The sequence below is a fragment of the Camelina sativa genome, chromosome 10, assembly GCF_000633955.1.
Source record: "Camelina sativa cultivar DH55 chromosome 10, Cs, whole genome shotgun sequence".
In the NCBI taxonomy this organism is placed as follows: Eukaryota; Viridiplantae; Streptophyta; class Magnoliopsida; order Brassicales; family Brassicaceae; genus Camelina; species Camelina sativa.
The window spans coordinates 23,065,829-23,083,670 of record NC_025694.1 but is presented as its reverse complement, the minus strand read 5'-3'; the positions used below and the strand labels follow the sequence as shown (position 1 = coordinate 23,083,670).

Genomic DNA, 17,842 nt, shown 5'->3' with positions numbered 1-17,842 from the left:
AATAGCATATATACTCTTCAAGAGCTTTCAATATTTTTTTACTACTTCTTAATATTGTAGTGAATAGTGGAAATTGTCTCACACTAGCTTCTTTTATCCTCGTATATGTATATGAGATAAGTACTTCTTGTACTTATTATTCACTGCTAGTGGAGAAACTAGTCGACGTTGACCGCAACTTTATATATCATATCCACATCATGACCACTTTGATAGCAACTTTCTTATCATTTGTGTGACCTTTTTCCTTTTTACTTTATAGTATAAAGAAATATTCACTTCAAAGAATAAACCAAATCAATAGGATGTGATTCAAAATGAATTCATCAACATCTCATAATTTTACTTAGTCAAAATAACAAGATTATAATATATTGTTTTAATATATTTTTCACTATATTGTGTCTATATGACAACAATATTTTCTGACTAATAAAGTATATATTCTCTAATATTTTTCCATAAATGATATTATTTTCAATATACAATCTTGTTAATAAGTTGAATCAAGTTGATTTGTATATATTCTCTTATATACTTTTAGTCATTTACTTTCTTTAGATTATTCTAAAGAACTAATGAATTTATATGGTCATATACTCATATACTTGAACTTAAACCTCCTCGTAGAAGTGATGCCAATAAAATATAATCAGTAATCATTATTTAGTAATTTGTTACTAGATTTTCAGTTTATTCACCAAACAAGGTTGGGAACAAGATTTAAAATATTTCATCACAATATCATATCTAATATATATTAATTAGATTTAAGTTTGTGATTAAACAAATAAATTAATTCACAAACATTATAAACAATCATATAAATGAATGTTCAATTAGTATTAAATATTAAGCATCATTTCTTTATATATATATATATATATATATTATATAATTATAATATATATTACGATAGTAAAGGTGTGTACATAGTAAACTAACAGTTGTAATTGTTATTATTATTATTATTATTATTATTATTATTATTATTAATAATAATAATATTAATATTTTATTTTATTTTTAAGACCTAAAGTCATTCACGAAAATAGACGTGCTTATCTATATATAAAGTTAACTTTTCTCACTTCTCCTTACTCCACATCAACATCCACCTAATCAATTTTTTTTGCATAAAAAATTACTATTTTTAATATTCATTCATTGCATATTTATTACTTATAATTAATAATAGTAAAAAATAAATAAAAAACGAATTAACTAATTCAATTTTAAAATAGTATAAACAATAATATAATTTTTAGTAAATAATAAAAATAGTAACTATCTAAAAATGAATTAAATAAAATAACTGAAAATTTTAAAATAGTAAAAATGATATTATAAATTTGTTTTAGTAATAATGTTATTGTTAAAATTATAACCAAAAAATGATTATATTCCAAAATTTAGAATAGGTTAAGTTTTAAAATGCATGGTGGAGTAAAAAAACAAGTTTTGTAATTGTATTTATAAAAACCAATACATGAAAATAAAATTGAAGTGAAACATTAGTTTCTAAGAAACATATACCATACAGATTTATTATTAAATTTTACTTATAAGAAAGAAAAAATTAATTACTGAACTTAACTTAACTTAAAAGTTTTGATCTAAAACAAAGACATTGTAAGGGGCACACTTTTGTTTTGGGAAAACTATGAAAATGAATTTTGGAAAAATAATCTATCTAAAAAAAAATCAATGGTCAGGAAATATAGAAAAAATGATATGTAAGCCGTTATAAAAAGTGGCATGTGATTTGTGTAACATATCTCATAAGGTATATTATCAATTGGAGCTACAATTTTATAACATGATATAAAATATAATATATATATATATATATATATATATATATATTATCAAATGCTTTTAACTCAAAACATTGGTAAAAACAATATATTTAAAATACACTAAGTTTCTTTTTTTGAGAAGACGAAACTGGGGTTGCATCACAAAATTAACATCTACAAATAACATATGAGATTTTAGAAAAATATGTAACTTGGATTATTGAATAGATATTTATTGTGGGGTTTAAACATTTCATCATTTAAGCATTCTTGACTTAGTCGGAAATTCTATTATGGCAGATGATGCATTTGGACAACCTCATTGTAGCGACATAACACTAAAACTGTTCAAAAAAATTTGTATATTCGCATTTAATGTAGAATATCGATATGTTTAAATGTTCTCTATAATTAGGTCAACAACCGATATTGACGTTAGAACTTTTAAGATTATGTTTTCATGAGATATGAATATGGAATAAACTATGTTAAAGATAAAATGTCAGAAGATTGTGGACAAAATTATTGCGACACTAGACAATATATGTTATATATAGATTAGTAAAATAAGTACGCAATTTATATAAAATTATCTTTTAATCTTCAAATTATATTTATATTCATTGATTCTTATTAATATAAATTTCAACTAAAATCCCACGTAAAATCGCAAATAGATATAGCAAAGAAATATTATCTTCAAAAATATATATGTTGTATATCACTGAGTTAAGTAAGTTTAATATTTATATAGATTTATACTCAAGAGTTGGAATGATTATATTTGATCTCAACAATTTCTATTGATAAAAAATATTTAAATCAAAATTCCGCACGTGCACAAGTACAAATTCTATTTAGACATAAAAATAATACTTATCTCAAGAGAAGATGTTGTCCAGGAGCAGACACGTAAGCATCGTTGGCTAATAATTTTTACTCGGTCCTCTTATGTCAAGGTATAACTCGTATGACGTCGTCTCCGTATATAAATCAATACCGAGACGACGCCACAAACTCTGCATCAATTATTAGACTGACTAAAACCAGCCGGAGCTTATAAACGATGCATCAAACAAACGATACCACGTGAGTATATTATAAGACATGAGATTAAATAAACAGATTAAATAATAAAGTATTAATCGATGATGAGTAAATTTCAGTATTAGACCATATAAATTCACTAGTTCTACGGGCCTACGGCTTTAGGTCTCTTGGTGCAACAATAAATTCGATCACATTACAACAATTTGTACAACAAATCAACGCACCGAACCACAAATAAATTTCAAGCAGATGTAGCTTAATGAACTCTACACCACACCTTAAGGATATAAATCTACTAAAGAACGAAGTTATCCATCATTACTAGAACTAATTAATCAAATTTGATTTTAAAATGCTTCTGGCTAAACCTATAGAAATGATTCATGTGTGCAAAAATTTTCAACGTTAAGACAGGTGTGGAAAATGTGGCCCTCAACTAATAAAATTTATCATGTGGCTTAAGTTGCGTTGCAAGTTTTTAACCTTGTATTGCTAAACTTTACAACGGATTTGTAGATACGATATTCTTTTCATGAAACTTTGATAGATACACTCGTACACTGATACACATAACAAGAAGTTAATGATATATAAAAAGTGAACTAAAATCTAAACTTTACATATCAAACTAGAACAATTGTAAAGAATCAACTTAGGTTGATTAACACTCTTGTATTTCTTTTACAATATTTGTGTCTCAAACTCTAGAGAACAATATTTATATACCTGACTCCAATATTAATACGCAACGTTGTATTCCGATGAATACGGCTCGAGTCAGTATACTGAGGAGAAGATTATTGAATTTAGCTGCACTAAAATCTAACCCTACCCCACCCAATTGACGAGTTAGCCACCGACGCATAAATTAGGACGGCCCGTTTTAAAATTTCTGAAAACGATATTTCTCAATTTGAAATTATGCTTTGTGTAGTATTCTCTTGGTTACATAGTTCACACACAAATCGTAATAATATTTAGAATCTTACTTACACCTTTAAAAAAAATTTGAAAAAAAAAACTATTAATGGGTTTCTTTTTCTGAAATTTTCGAGGATAAAACCAATAAAATTTTTAAAATTTGTACACAATTATTAAAGCAGTATGAATGTCTGAAGTATTATCACTACTTTTAATTTGGACCTATTCACTCTTAAAACTGTACACGTTTTCCTATCGCTTTAAATCCAGGATCCTCTATTGTGATACATGATGTCTCTATATCGTTTATATGTATACATTCGTTTACTACATCATAGATTAGTTAAAATTCATTCAAATAGATGTTTTAGTCAGTTAAGTGAATAGTATAATGCAGTCAAATCTAGTCCTATATATAAACTCCATCCTCGTTCATTGTGCGAAGCCTCAAGTTCACTTGCGCCCCCCTATTGACATTGACCCCCAAAATCTTAGTATTTGTTGCGCTACAATTTCCGAATTAGAAAAAAACCCTAAACATCAATACTTTCAATAGTTTTCCACAACGACGGTTTAAAAAATCGCAGAGAAAGAATTGAAAAAAAATAAGTACCAAATTCATCGAGTAGGTTTACACGTCATTTTCTTCTGGTCATAATTGGTTGAACTTGATTTGCAACTTTCTCGAGAATCTTCCTGGCTTCATCCTCCCTAGGAAAATTGTCCAAAGCCTTAATTCTCCATACCTTATTCCAAATCCATCGGAGCCTTCACAAAATCTAAATTCGATCGGCAAAGAAAACAATTGCCAATAATTTTAGACCTATAAATATGTGGCTTCTATTATTGAATAAACATACTTTTGCACAAAATTTGAATTTTCTATATTATAAACACTATAGCCTAATTATTATGTGCTGAATTAGGTATTAGTTACCAAGGCTATTAAATGGGTTGTCTACGTCCATTTTAGACCTATCCAATATTGCAATTTTGAACATTTTAATTGACAACAATATCCATTAACGACAATGTTTAAATGAGATGTCCGATCCATTAGTCAAAAATATTACATAGAAGTTTACGTTTACATAGAAGTTTACGTATAATATACATATATTTACATAGAAGTTGTCAATTAGTTACGTAAACTAATTGACAATAATCATATATATAAAAGTAATGTTTTGATTTTTCTTTATTGGTTGATTTTCAATGTTTTCTAATTTTTTTTTTTGCTTTTTAATTGGTTTAAACAATATTTAAAACCCCCAATAAACACAATATATTTAACTCACACATTAAAATAAAATTATAACTGAAAATAAAATAAATTATGCATCAATCATATTTCACCACTCAATTTTATTGAAACACAATAAATTACTATTGTAACTCCATAATTCTAAATGTAACTTCCATCATTTCTTATCATATATATAAGTATTCTCTTAATCTCTCATTCTCTCGTATTAGCATTCTTTTACTATTTCATTTTCACATTCTCTCATTCTCTTCTACAATACCTCAAATCATTTTTCGAATTTTATTTTTATTTCTTATTTTTTTATTTCTTATTCTCTTAATTTTATTTTACATTGTTCTTATTTTAAAAGCTTCATCTCCATTATCTAATTTGGATTATTATCTTATAAGTAATCATTCTCTCCTCCTCTCCCACCAATATCAAATATTGTTATATCTCTGTGTTGTAAGAGTTTGATTCTATATTTTAATTTAGAAAGATTATATATATTTAAAATTGTTTTCAATTTTTATTTTATTTATATATATAAAAAAATTCTTTTATATTTCTTGCCTTTCTAATCTATTCATATTTATTTTTTTTTAATTTGCATAGTTAAATTTAAAAATTCACATATGTTGGTTTTAACAAAAAAATCAACTTTATTTGAGAATTAGATGTTCCTATTCATTTTTAAACAATCAATATGCAATCACAAGTTCCATTTTCATTGCTTAACTCCATGGTTAAACTATAATATATGTTGTCCTATATGTAGGAACAACAACATACTTGTTTAATATATTTAAAAAAGCAGATGATTAATCGAAATAAACATTTCTCCAGATTTTATAATTCAATCAGTGTGATTGTACTTATTACTTTGAAAAGCATTTACATTGAAGTTCATAAAATCATATAAGAAAACTAAAATACTATGTCACTTCAAATTTGGAAAGAAACACTTGGTATTCCTTTTTTAAAAAGTCAAGACACATATAAAAATTTATCAATAATTAACTCACTTTAAAGGCATAAAAGGTCATTTAACTCAAAAATAACGTATATCTAATAATTCCATACATTCCTCCCACAAATATATATATATATATATATATATATATGTTCAAGATTATATTTAAATATTACAGAATTTTTTAGTTAGCTAAACTTATAGTCACATATATACAATATATATACATAAGAATTTATATTACTTATTAACACCATAATTCGAACCATTATTTGTTTAATTCAAAATTGGTTTCAAAGCCAACTAAAGAAAAACAGAAAGGATCTTATTGATATTAGACCAAAACATGGGCATACAAACATAATCAGTTACACAGAAGATAATTATTTTAAAAAAAAAATTATTATTGCAACATCAACGTATGAAGGGTTTTCATAAGCAGTTAATTAGAAAATCTAAAATACAATAAATGTATTGGGAACAATATCAGTCAATGATAAGATTGAATCCTCAAAAACAAAAAACAACATCCTCATAATTCATAAAAAATAAACGCTACAATTGTACACATCTAAACGAAATAATATAAAGATATAGTGTATAAATACAAGTGACTGCGAAGATTTTTTTAAAAATAATTTTAAATCATGTTGTGTTTCTTTACAAAATTGGTTTAGTTTTTGCTTTAATTTAATTTCATAAGTTTATATTCTATAGTGTATGTTGATTTGTGGCTGTAGTTGTTTTTGGTCTATTTTTAAAATTTCCCTGTCATCCGTTAGTTAGATTGTTTATTGCATTTTTCTATACGTGGTTGTAGTTCCTTTTTTGTTTTTTTGGGTAGGTATTTAATAAAATGTATGAGGGAGGATTGTTTGTGAATGCTTCAGTGATTGTGTAACATTCTTACTGGGTGAGTAATTTGCTTCAAAGTTTTAAAATTACTTACAATTGGTTGTTTATTGTGTTAATTTTGTTTGACATCGATTGGGTCCAATTATCACTTTAGGCCTTAAACTCTTGGGATATTTTGGGTGAATAGTGGAATTTAATTGAGTTGGGATTGTATTACTCATGTTTGAGCAAGTGTCTTGTAACTGGTTGTTTTCTTCTTTGCCGTCGATCTCTTCCTAAACGGATAAGAGATGATCATTCTTTGGATCTACGGGACAGTAGAAGGCTTTTAAGGTTTTTTTTATGCTCGTACTCTGTTTCAATTATCCATAGTATCGATGCTGAACATTTTAATTTTTTTCCCCCGTGTTTGGGTGATTTCTTCTTGGCTTGGCACACTAGTTATTTCGTTGAACGTAAGTGTTAACTGGAGTTCTATTTTTAACAAATTTAAATATGTAGTCTTTCTTTGATTCTCTAATTGATTAATCAATTCATTTTTTTGGTTGCTGTAATTTTAGATTCGTAAGAGCATTATTACTCCAGCAACTTGAGAGAGTTACTCAAGAATTAATTAACCATATAATTAATATTAAAATAATTAAAGTAACCCAGTTAGAACTTAACCAAAATCATCCTTCCATTAGAGTAATCCAATGAAGGTTACTCTTCATTAAAATAATATATTTTTTAATTTTTTTTGTTAATTAATTATAAAATTTTACTAATCTATCATGTATAAAAAATATTTATATTATTTATATTAAACATATTTTACAAAATTCGGAATATTAAACATAAATTATAAAATTCAAAATATTAAATATATTAAACAGAATTTGGAATAAGATTTATTGTGCGGTTGCACCAAATTTTTGCCAAATATGCTCAATCAAGTCTTTTTGCAAAAGATCATGCATTTGTGTATCATGAACATCATTTCGAATGTCCATCATATTATGTAGATTTGTTGGCATATCTGTAGAATATGATAAATCGACATGAGAACTTCCGCTTCCTTCTCCGTGATGGAATTCCGTTGGTTCGTAGAAATTGTGGTCATGTCGTTCGTCTTCCACTATCATGTTATGCAAGATGATAGATGCTCACATTATTTTCCCTATTTTTCCTTTATCCCAAAAAAGTGCGGGATTCTTCACGATTGCAAATCGAGCTTGCAAGACTCCAAATGCACGCTCTACATCTTTACGACATCCTTCTTGCCATTGAGCAAAGAGTTTTGCTTTTCGACCACGTGGAAGTGTAATAGATTGGATGAAAGTTGCCCATTTGGGATAGATACCGTCCGTGAGGTAGTACGCCATTTTGTATTGCCATCCATTGACAACGTATCTAACTCTCGGAGCTCGGCCCTCTAGGATATCATCAAACACCGGGGAGCGGTCCAAGACATTGATATCATTTAACGAACCCGGTGGTCCAAAAAATGCGTGCCAAATCCATAAATCTTGTGATGCCACAGCCTCTAGTACGATTGACGGTTTACCAGATCCACGTATATATTGTCCTTTTCATGCAGTGGGACAATTCTTCCACTCCCAATCCATACAATCTATGCTCCCTATCATTCCGGGGAAACCGCGTTGTTCTCCAATATTCAGTAATCGTTGGAGGTCTTTCGCTGTAGGTCTTCTGAGATACTCGTTGCCAAAAAGATTTATAACTCCCTCGACAAAATGTAGAAGGCATTTGTGGGAGGTTGTTTCAGCGAGTCGTAAATATTCATCCACCGCATCTGCCGAATATCCGTAAGCCATCAAACGAATAACTGCCGTACATTTTTGAAGTGCAGAAAGACCAAGCCTTCCAGTAGCATCTCGTCTTTGTCTGAAGTATGGTACTCCATTCTCAATAGCGGTAACAATACGAAGGAACAATGGTTTGTTCATTCTAAAGCGACGACGGAACATATCGTTAGTGTAAGTCGGATTATCACTAAAATAATCATTCCACAACCGAGTGTGGCCTTCTTCGCGGTCTCTCTCAATGTGCACTCTTCGGATTATTGGAGCTGGTGGTACATCTGGGTGAGTGTAGTTGTATTGGATCTCCTCCACTATACTATCAACTTCCTCTTCTACAATATCATCAACTTCTTGATCGGAACTCCAATTAGACATTTTTGGCAATTTGGGTATAATAGAAGGCTTATGGGAAGTTTGAGTAGAGAATGAGTAATAGAGAAAGATTTTTTCTAATAGAGAAGGAGTTTTCTTTGGTAGAGGAGGAGTTTGAGTAGTGAAGATAGGAGGAAAGTGAAGAGAAAAAACTTGAGAAGAATCGGAACACAATGCAAATTTGGTTGCAAATGGAAAAGAAAAATACACCAATATATAGACTTAAGACTCGAGACACAAGCAAACAAACTACTTCACGGGTTAAAATAAAACCAAAAGCAATACAACCCTTACAAAAGCAAAGCCGTGACTGTCCTCTTGTGAAACAAATACACATGTGACTGTCCTTGCCAAACAAATACAACCAAAAGCCATCCTAGCCATACACTTCATACTGTCCTAACCGACACTCAAAACCCATCCTAGCCATACACTCAAAAGACACAAGTAAACAAACTACTTCACATCCGTGACATGTTCCACATCCGTGACATGTTTCCCAAATCTGTGACATGTTTCACATCAAGCAAACTTCTTCTCTTCACGTGACATGTTCCACAGCTACATTTGTGTTCCCGAAACCTGAAACAAAAGAATACAGGTAGAGTTAAGCACAACAAAACTTATTAAACACAAAACATAAAATCATGAGAGACATAGAATAGTGACAACATGAGAAAGACACAGAAGAGTTAGACATAACAAATGAAAATAATTGAAACCTAAATGTTTGTCAACATTTGATCTACGAGTTTGTCTCTAAGAGCAACTTCAGCGGGTGTTAGTTCACTCTTGTTAAACAGGCTGTCTAGCAATCTCATTTTGCCGTGCTTCTCTTTAGCTGCTTGTTCTTGATCCTTCATTGCAATGATCTTGTCTAACTTACGGACAGAACCATCGTCGACATCAATACTAACAGTCGGTCTCTTCCCTTTGTTCTTAGCAGCTTTAACCCCCGGAGGCCTCTTCTCAGCTCCATCATTACTCGAAGTAGGAGCCTCAGATGCAAGCTTAGTCCGCTTGTGGCTACATTCTTCAGTAATCCATTTCTGATCGTGCTTCAACTCCCTCCAGCAATGTACAAGGAGAAATGGCTTCTTCATGTCGTTATTGTAAAGCTCATACGCCATTCTCAAGACATCATCTTCTGATTCTCCACTCTTCCTTCTTGTACACGCTTGTGCGTAACATTCCACAAACTTGTTGACTTGGTGGTTTATCTTGTTCCACCTAGCCTTACACTGTGTTTGCCCTCTTGCGTTTGAGGCGGCTGATCCATCATTTGCTTTCTAATATTTTGCAACTCTCTGCCAGAAACTATATTTCTGCTGCTCATTACTTACAATTGGATCCTTGCTTGTGTTTAACCAAGCACTTATGAGGTTGACATCCTCCTCTGCAGTCCACCTCTTCCTACTTCCTCTGCCTCCGTCTTCTTCAGTCTCTTCAACCTCAATACAGTCTTCAGTATCGGATGTTGGGCTAAAGTTAAGATTCTGAGAAGAGCATGTTGAGCTAAAATGGGATGGCTGAGAAGAGAATGTTGAGGTAAAGTGGAGTGGCTGAGAAGAGAATGTTGAGGTAAAGTGGGGTGGCTGAGAAGAAAATGGGTTGCTAAATTGAATCGGCTGAGAGGATTGAGCAGAATGTGGAGGGTTCGGATTATCAGAAACGTTGGGAACTTTTTGAGAATTCAAAAGATCAACAAAATTTTCATCTGACAAACGATAAGGATTTCTAGGATCCATTGTTTTTGTTTAATGAAAGCTTATGTTTAACGAAAAGGGTTTGTAGCTTGAGGGTTTATATTGTTTAACAATGGGGGTTTATATTGAACTCAAGGTTAGTTTAGCTTTGAAACTGAAGGTTAGATAAAAAAAGTAAAGGTTTATTGAGTAAAAGGCTAATGAGTGTTTAGTTGAAAAACTTTTCAGTAAATCTACATGTGAAGAGAAAAACTTTTCAGTAAATCTATGAGTAGACAACTGAATAACTTTTCAGAAAATCTACATGTGTACCAAATTTTCCAAAAGTTGATGTTTAAAGTCAATACTAATTTCAAATTCTATCATGTTTCTCAATAAACCAGTGTAATTATGCTTTTTATTCAAAATCAAAACAAATTTTTACCTTCACAAGCAAAAGAACAACAATCGGGTTTCCCAAAGATTTAAAAACACTTGAGCAAAAAAAGAAAACAGCAAAATAGAACAAGAACTCACAGTTTTATAAAAAAACATAATAGAGGACCAAACCTTTTCAAGGTAGAACAAGAACAAGAACAATCTATAACACCAACTCATTCATCCCAATCACAACTCAGACAAAATTATACAACAACATATAAGAGAGATATAGGACCATACCTTATCAATTTTGACTGTCCAACCGCTAAACCACTTCATGAAAACCACTCTTCACCATTTAACCGCTATATCCAGTTCATGAGAACCTCGTAGAAAACAGGACAATCTTGTTAAACATCAAACTAAACTTACACAAGACAGTAGTTAAACCGAAACTTACACTGACACAAAACTTACACTAAACTTACATCAAACATCAAACTAAACTTACACAAAACTTACACTAAACTTACATCAAACATCAAACTTACACAAAAGCTATAACACAAAGCAAGAACAAAAAGCTACTCATTCATAAAAAACTATCAGACAATAATCAGTAGTTAAACCGAAACCCTAAATCCTACAAAAAAATTTCAAAACCAAGTGAACATCAAATTAATCTCACAATCGATGCCTAATAAGTCAAATCGACATCAAATTTTAACAATTCTAACAAGCAATCGAATTAATATGAAACCCTAACAATTAAAGACCACTGGTGATAAATTAGGGTTTACACAAACAATCATAGATTAGAAGACGAACCGTATCTCTCCGATTCGCTAGACGGTGGACCTCGTCGGACATCCGCCGTTGTCCCACCAATCCTCCGCCATCGTTGTCCCACCACTGTGAAACATTCGCCGTCGCCAAAGATTGAGAACCGAAGTGACAAACTCTAATAGGTTGGGTTACGCCAATTCAGTCTCCAATTGCCCTTCGTATGACCAACAACCATCGAGATTTAGCCGGAAAAATCAACGATTCGATGGTAATCGGTTGATTTTTCTGTAGGAGAAGAATCGACTGTTTATCTCCCACGAACGAGAGAGACGAGAGAGAAGAGAGATGTGGGGAAAGAATGAAAAAAAATGAGGAAAAAAAAATTACCTTTTATATTTCTGAATCCACCAATCACCAACTGTCACGTCGCGTTACTTAAGCTGTTGCTCCAAACCCTTCCCACAGAACCGATACTCTGCGTGTTGGACTAAAATATAGGTTTTATATTACAAATTTGGGCCCTAATACAGAGAGTAACCCAGAGAGTTATACTAGTAATCATGCTCTAAGGCCCATGTGTGCTTATATTTGGATTGGATGTGATTTGTGTTGTGCTCTATTTTAATTTTTAGTTTTTTAATTTGGTTTTGTTTGGGTTGGTATTGATTTTCAAATTGTAATATTGTTGCTCTTATTTAAATGTTTGCGGAGGTTTTGTTTGCTCGATTTGATTTACAGACATTGATTTAAAATTATGACAATTAGAAGGTTTATTTTAAAAATTTGAATGGTAAGACATCTTTCGTACAGGTGGAACCCACTTTTCCTCGATTTTTTAGGTGTTTAGAAAACTATTTGTTATTTATATTTATGATAAGAAAGGGCTGTAACTGAATAATTATTTTGATTGTTATAGGGGTGATTTACTCAAATGTTATCCAAATTAGGTAATATTATAAGAATCACAAAAAAGATTTTATTACTAGAATATTTCAGGTATTTTCAAAATACTCAGCGTGTCCTTGTATTATGTTACCGGAATAAACGTTATTACAAAAATGCCATTGTTACGTCAGACGCCACGTCAGAAATCGCTGACGTGTAACCATAACTCAGCTGTAACGCGTTACAGATGAATGTTGCGGTTGAGTTATAGGTATGTTGCGGATGAGTTATGGAAAAAAACATTTGAGTAAGAACGGACGGCTGACTTATAGCATAACTCAACCAAGCGTTACGGTTGACTTATTAAAATCTGGTTGAGATATGCTATAACTCAGTCGTCCTTACGGTTGAGTTTTCACTAGATGGTTGAGTTGTTAAAATTTTGGCTGAGTTATTACTACGACACGGCTGAATTACCATTTTCCGACTGGTTGAGTTATGAAAAACGACTGAATTATGAGCAACTGTTACGGTTGAGTTATTGTACAACTCAACCGTGACAGGCTGACTTATCGTACAACTCAGTCGTGATAGGCTGACTTATCATACAACTCCACCATTTGACGGTTGACTTATTAACAAAAAATTAATTACTAGAATGTTATTCAGTTACGACTGACTTACTAAACGATACGGCTGACTTATTAAACGATACGGCTGAATTTGGCAGCAATTTTTTTGCTTTTTAATTACTGTAATGTTTTTCATGTTGTGGCTGAGTTTTATATAGGCTGAGTTATTAATTGTTTGATGGCTGACTTGCCACGTCCGACGCAGCATCCTGATACACAGAGTTTTAAACCCTATTTTCCTACTGCAAGTGCACAGCAAAGAAGTAGTACTTAGGGGTCGAATCCCACGAAGACCAAGTTTTACTCTATGGTTCTATTGGTTCAATTTCAAGCTAAGACAATTCAAAGTTGGGTTTGTTTGGTAACAGTAACGCGATTAAAACGGTATAAAAAGGCAATAAGCAAAACACTAGATCAGGGATAATTCTCGGGAATTTCAGAGATAGCAACTAAACAACTATTCAGGGCATAGATTAAGTACCAGTCTAGAACTCAAACATAAATATAAACTGATCCACTGTCGTGGTATCAATAACTCTATCTGATCGATTCTGTGCGGAAACGCGGAGCACGTGCTCAGACATCCGGAGCACATGCTCGGCGGTCCATAAACCCTAAACTGTCGTTTGAGCCCAGAATCGCAGACAAGCATTAAAGAACAGGAATGATAAGTTCACAAATCACCTACACATCAACTTTCGCAGGTCTAGGATAATTTGCCCACTAATGTCTTTTCTAGCAACCTATTACACTTTTGATGAATAGATAAACCTAGAATCATAGATTGGGTGATCAAATCAACCTAAGCATTAAGTCTAACAATAGTGAAGACAATCGATTATATAAAGCCCTATTTGTGTTCTGTTGCTAACCCATGAAACCCCTTTTGAAACCCCTAATCTAGCAAAGAAAACTACTCAGACATAGAGAAATGAATAACCAACATAGATGAGAAATTCAATAGCATAAAAATATAAAAATCACAAGGGTTCAGAATCGCTTCTCTAACGTAGCCGCTCTTCCTCTCCCTCACAAAACGTCGCTCCCCCAAAAACCAAAAGAAAAGGTAAGTATCTCTCCCCTAAAACCCTAGGTTAAATAGCATACAAGTAGAGAAAAATAAGGAAAGATTCCAAATTCAAATCTCCCTATTAAAAAGCGATCTCAGCCCTCTTTCTCTCACAAAGGATCGCCTAAAATAAGGGGAATTAGGCAGGGAATCGGCGCCTAGATGCTTGCCACGTGTCGTCATGAAACCGTAGAGTTGGGAGCATGTGCTCGGAAATCGGGAGCATGTGCTCCTGGGTCTAAAATCAGCTTTTCTGCTCCAATTCAACTCCTTTCTGCTCTGATTGCTCCTGCTGTTCCAATCCTTGCTTTTAGCTTCCTAGCCTCTTATTATAACCTGAAAAGGACTCAAACAACTACAAAACTATCAAATAAACGGGGTCAAAGTGAGTCAAAACCGTAACATATCAACTCCCCCGGACTTAGATCTTTGTTTGTCCTCAAACAAACTCAAACCAAGCGCCAAGAGAGCCAAGGTGGGAACTCGCAAAAATCTCAGAAACCGTGAGTAGACCATGACCTGCAGACCACATGTGTTAGAACAAGCTATACCAAAAACTTCTCCAGCAAACATCTCCAAAACCAGAACCATAATTGGCAATCAAACCCAGAAAAAGATCACTTTCCAGACAAAGACTCTTTACATTCAATTAAAATTGGCGTGAGCTTCTCATTAAGGGCATTAAGCTAGTGAAATCGAGGCTTGGTAGATAAAAGGCTGTTTTAATGGTGGAGCTATAGAGTGTTTAGGGGTTACCATTACTTCGAAAGAGATGCAGGATATCGCACAAAACGGTAAGGGAGAGTGGACTCATTGATGTCCACAACCTCTAATCACTCTCCTCTTCTTATCTTCTCAAACTCAGCCTCTCTTTTCTCCTCAGGGTACAACGCATGCTCGGGGGTGTGTAACACTAGCTCTGGTCCCTTTCCATCATCCTTAAACGTTTTTTTTTTTTTTTAAGAGACATATGAAGGATGATGGGGGATCTTCTTCTGATATTGCCCCTGGAGCATGCGGACCGTATCCTAGGCTCTCTCTCTGCTCAAAACAACTCGCGGACTCGGATGTATATAATTTCGGAGCAGGTGCTCGCTGGGTTGGAGCACGTGCTCTGTCCGTCCGGCTTTTTCCTCTTTGGTTCTCCAGCAAGAGCGAGTTAGAGATTGTGTCAGTCCTGCTCTCCCCGACCGTTTTGCACATAGCTGCACAGAATGAGAAAACAAAAATACAAGTGCAAGTGGTTTGAAAGGAGGTTAGGCTCGGGGTGGGTACTAACTTAAAATGAGCTAGCTATTCAGGATCAGCAAGATTGGCAAAATGAATAAGAAGTCCTGAATATGTGACACGTTCCCTATCCTAATGCCCAAAACGAGAAGAATTTAAATCCGGTTAGGTTCCAATAAAGTAGAGTCTAAGTCTTTCCGGTGAAACCTTAATGGGATGAAGCTTTTCTGGCCAGGAGAAGGGTCCGAATGTGAAGAGGTATTAGCTCGTCTCTGTACTCTTAGTTCTGCAACAATGGTCACTAGGAAAAACGGTCAAACTCACAAATGGTTAAAAACATCACAGATTTCGGTCCTAATTCCCACAAGTTTTGGTGCGACTCACATGACAAACTGACTCAATAAAGAAAACAAATGTCATAGGTGACCCTCCCCCGGACTTACTTCACACCGTCTCCGGTGTGAAAATAAGCCAAAGAGAGACCTAAACAAGAAGAAAAATAAAGATAACAACAAAAATGAAAAGAAAATAAGGCGGATAGGACAATGATGGTGTGTGTAACCGCGATCAGGCGTCGGAATCGTCTGGGCTCTCGCTCTCCGAACGGGCAAGGCAGCGCCTCCGACGTGGTGGTCTGACCGGTGGGCTTGGGTCGGCGGCGGTGGTGGTGTGGTGGAGAGCGACGACGAGGAGAAGAAGAGAAGAAAGAAGGAAGAAGAAAAGAGAGAAGGGTTTGCGATTTGGTGGGTTACCTGGGCCTGGTGGGCCTGGGCCTGAAATTCATTAAACTTACCTGGCCCAATCGCTCTTCTCNTTCTTCTCTTTTCTTCTTTTTTTCTCAGTTCACCGAGCATGTGCATCGGGTTGCTTGCGTCCTGCGAGCATGTGCTCCGCATCTTCTTCCAACATTCTTCAAACCGAAAAGAGAAGAAACAAATCATAAAAAGAAAAAGAAAAACTCAGCAATATATACCTGGTGGGTTGCCTCCCACCCAGCGTTTGTTTTAAGTCATTAGCTTGACTCGAAAGCTCCTTAGGCAGTAGGAGGGTCGCCTAGGGCGAAGGTTTCACCCCTTTCGTGCTCAGAGGCGGCAAGATATGGCTTCAGCCTCTGTCCATTCACCACAAATTCTCCTCCCTTTGTGTCCAGCAACACAACAGCCCCATATGGTCTAATCTCCTTGATGGTGAAGGGTCCGGACCATCGTGATCTTAGCTTTCCGGGAAACAGTTTCAGCCTAGAGTTGAACAACAAGACTTGATCATTAGGAGCAAAGGTCCTAGTGAGGATCCGCTTGTCATGGTAGGCTTTGGTACGCTCCTTGTAGAGTTTTGAGTTTTCATAGGCGAGGTGCCTAATCTCCTCTAGCTCATGCAGTTGCATCTTCCTCCTTTCATGGGCGCTCTTAGTGTCAAAGTTCAGCATTTTCACTGCCCAAGCAGCCTTGTACTCTAGCTCAACAGGAAGGTGACACGCCTTACCATACACCAAGTGAAACGGTGTAGTCCCCAGGGGTGTTTTGTAGGCGGTTCTATAAGCCCATAGAGCCTCATCTAGCTTCTGAGACCAATCCTTCCTTGTTGTGTTCACTGTTTTTTGCAAAATGCTCTTAATCTCCCGGTTAGAGATCTCAACTTGGCCGCTTGTTTGTGGGTGGTAGGGGGTGGCGACCTTGTGCCTCACTCCATTCTTCTTGAGAAGACTCTCAAAGACCTTGTTAATGAAATGCGATCCACCATCGCTAATGACTACCCGTGGGACACCAAACCGTGGGAAAATAACCGACTTGAACATCTTGAGCACGGTCTTTGCATCATTATTGGGGCTGGCCAAAGCTTCTACCCACTTGGACACGTAATCGACAGCCACCAATATGTACTCATTGCCGAATGAGTTCGGGAAAGGTCCCATGAAGTCAATTCCCCAAACATCAAATACCTCAACCTCCAAGATGAAATTCTGAGGCATTTCATTCCTCCTGCTGATGTTCCCTTGTCTCTGACATGTGTCGCAAGTAGACACGAACCGCTGCGCATCTCTGAACATGGTAGGCCACCAATAACCCGCTTGAAGAGCTTTGGACACGGTTTTGAAAGTAGCAAAGTGTCCAGCATAGGGTGAGCTATGGCAATGAAACAAGACTCCAGGAACCTCC

General features: G+C 34.2%; 2 protein-coding genes across 2 annotated transcripts; both read right to left on the bottom strand.

Annotated features, from left to right (window-relative positions):
• Positions 8,416 to 9,024, bottom strand: LOC104720637. Its single transcript, XM_010438518.1, has one exon. It carries the CDS (start codon positions 9,022 to 9,024, stop codon positions 8,416 to 8,418), a length of 609 nt encoding a protein of 202 aa, XP_010436820.1.
• Positions 9,483 to 10,769, bottom strand: LOC104720636 (glutathione S-transferase T3-like). Its single transcript, XM_010438517.1, has 3 exons — positions 10,365 to 10,769; positions 9,760 to 10,310; positions 9,483 to 9,603 (listed from the first exon to the last, which is right to left on the bottom strand). The coding sequence occupies exons 1-3, from the start codon at positions 10,767 to 10,769 to the stop codon at positions 9,483 to 9,485; spliced, it is 1,077 nt and encodes a 358-aa protein (XP_010436819.1).

Excerpts from the sequence above, each read along its gene's own strand:
- LOC104720637 (XM_010438518.1), bottom strand. The coding sequence starts at position 9,024 with ATGTCTAATTGGAGTTCCGATCAAGAAGTTGATGATATTGTAGAAGAG.
- LOC104720636 (XM_010438517.1), bottom strand. The coding sequence starts at position 10,769 with ATGGATCCTAGAAATCCTTATCGTTTGTCAGATGAAAATTTTGTTGAT. Across the intron at positions 10,311-10,364 it reads ACACAAGCAAGGATCCAATT|AAAGCAAATGATGGATCAGC; the intron begins GTAAGTAATGAG and ends GCAAAATATTAG. Across the intron at positions 9,604-9,759 it reads GACAAACTCGTAGATCAAAT|GTTTCGGGAACACAAATGTA; the intron begins GTTGACAAACAT and ends CTTTTGTTTCAG.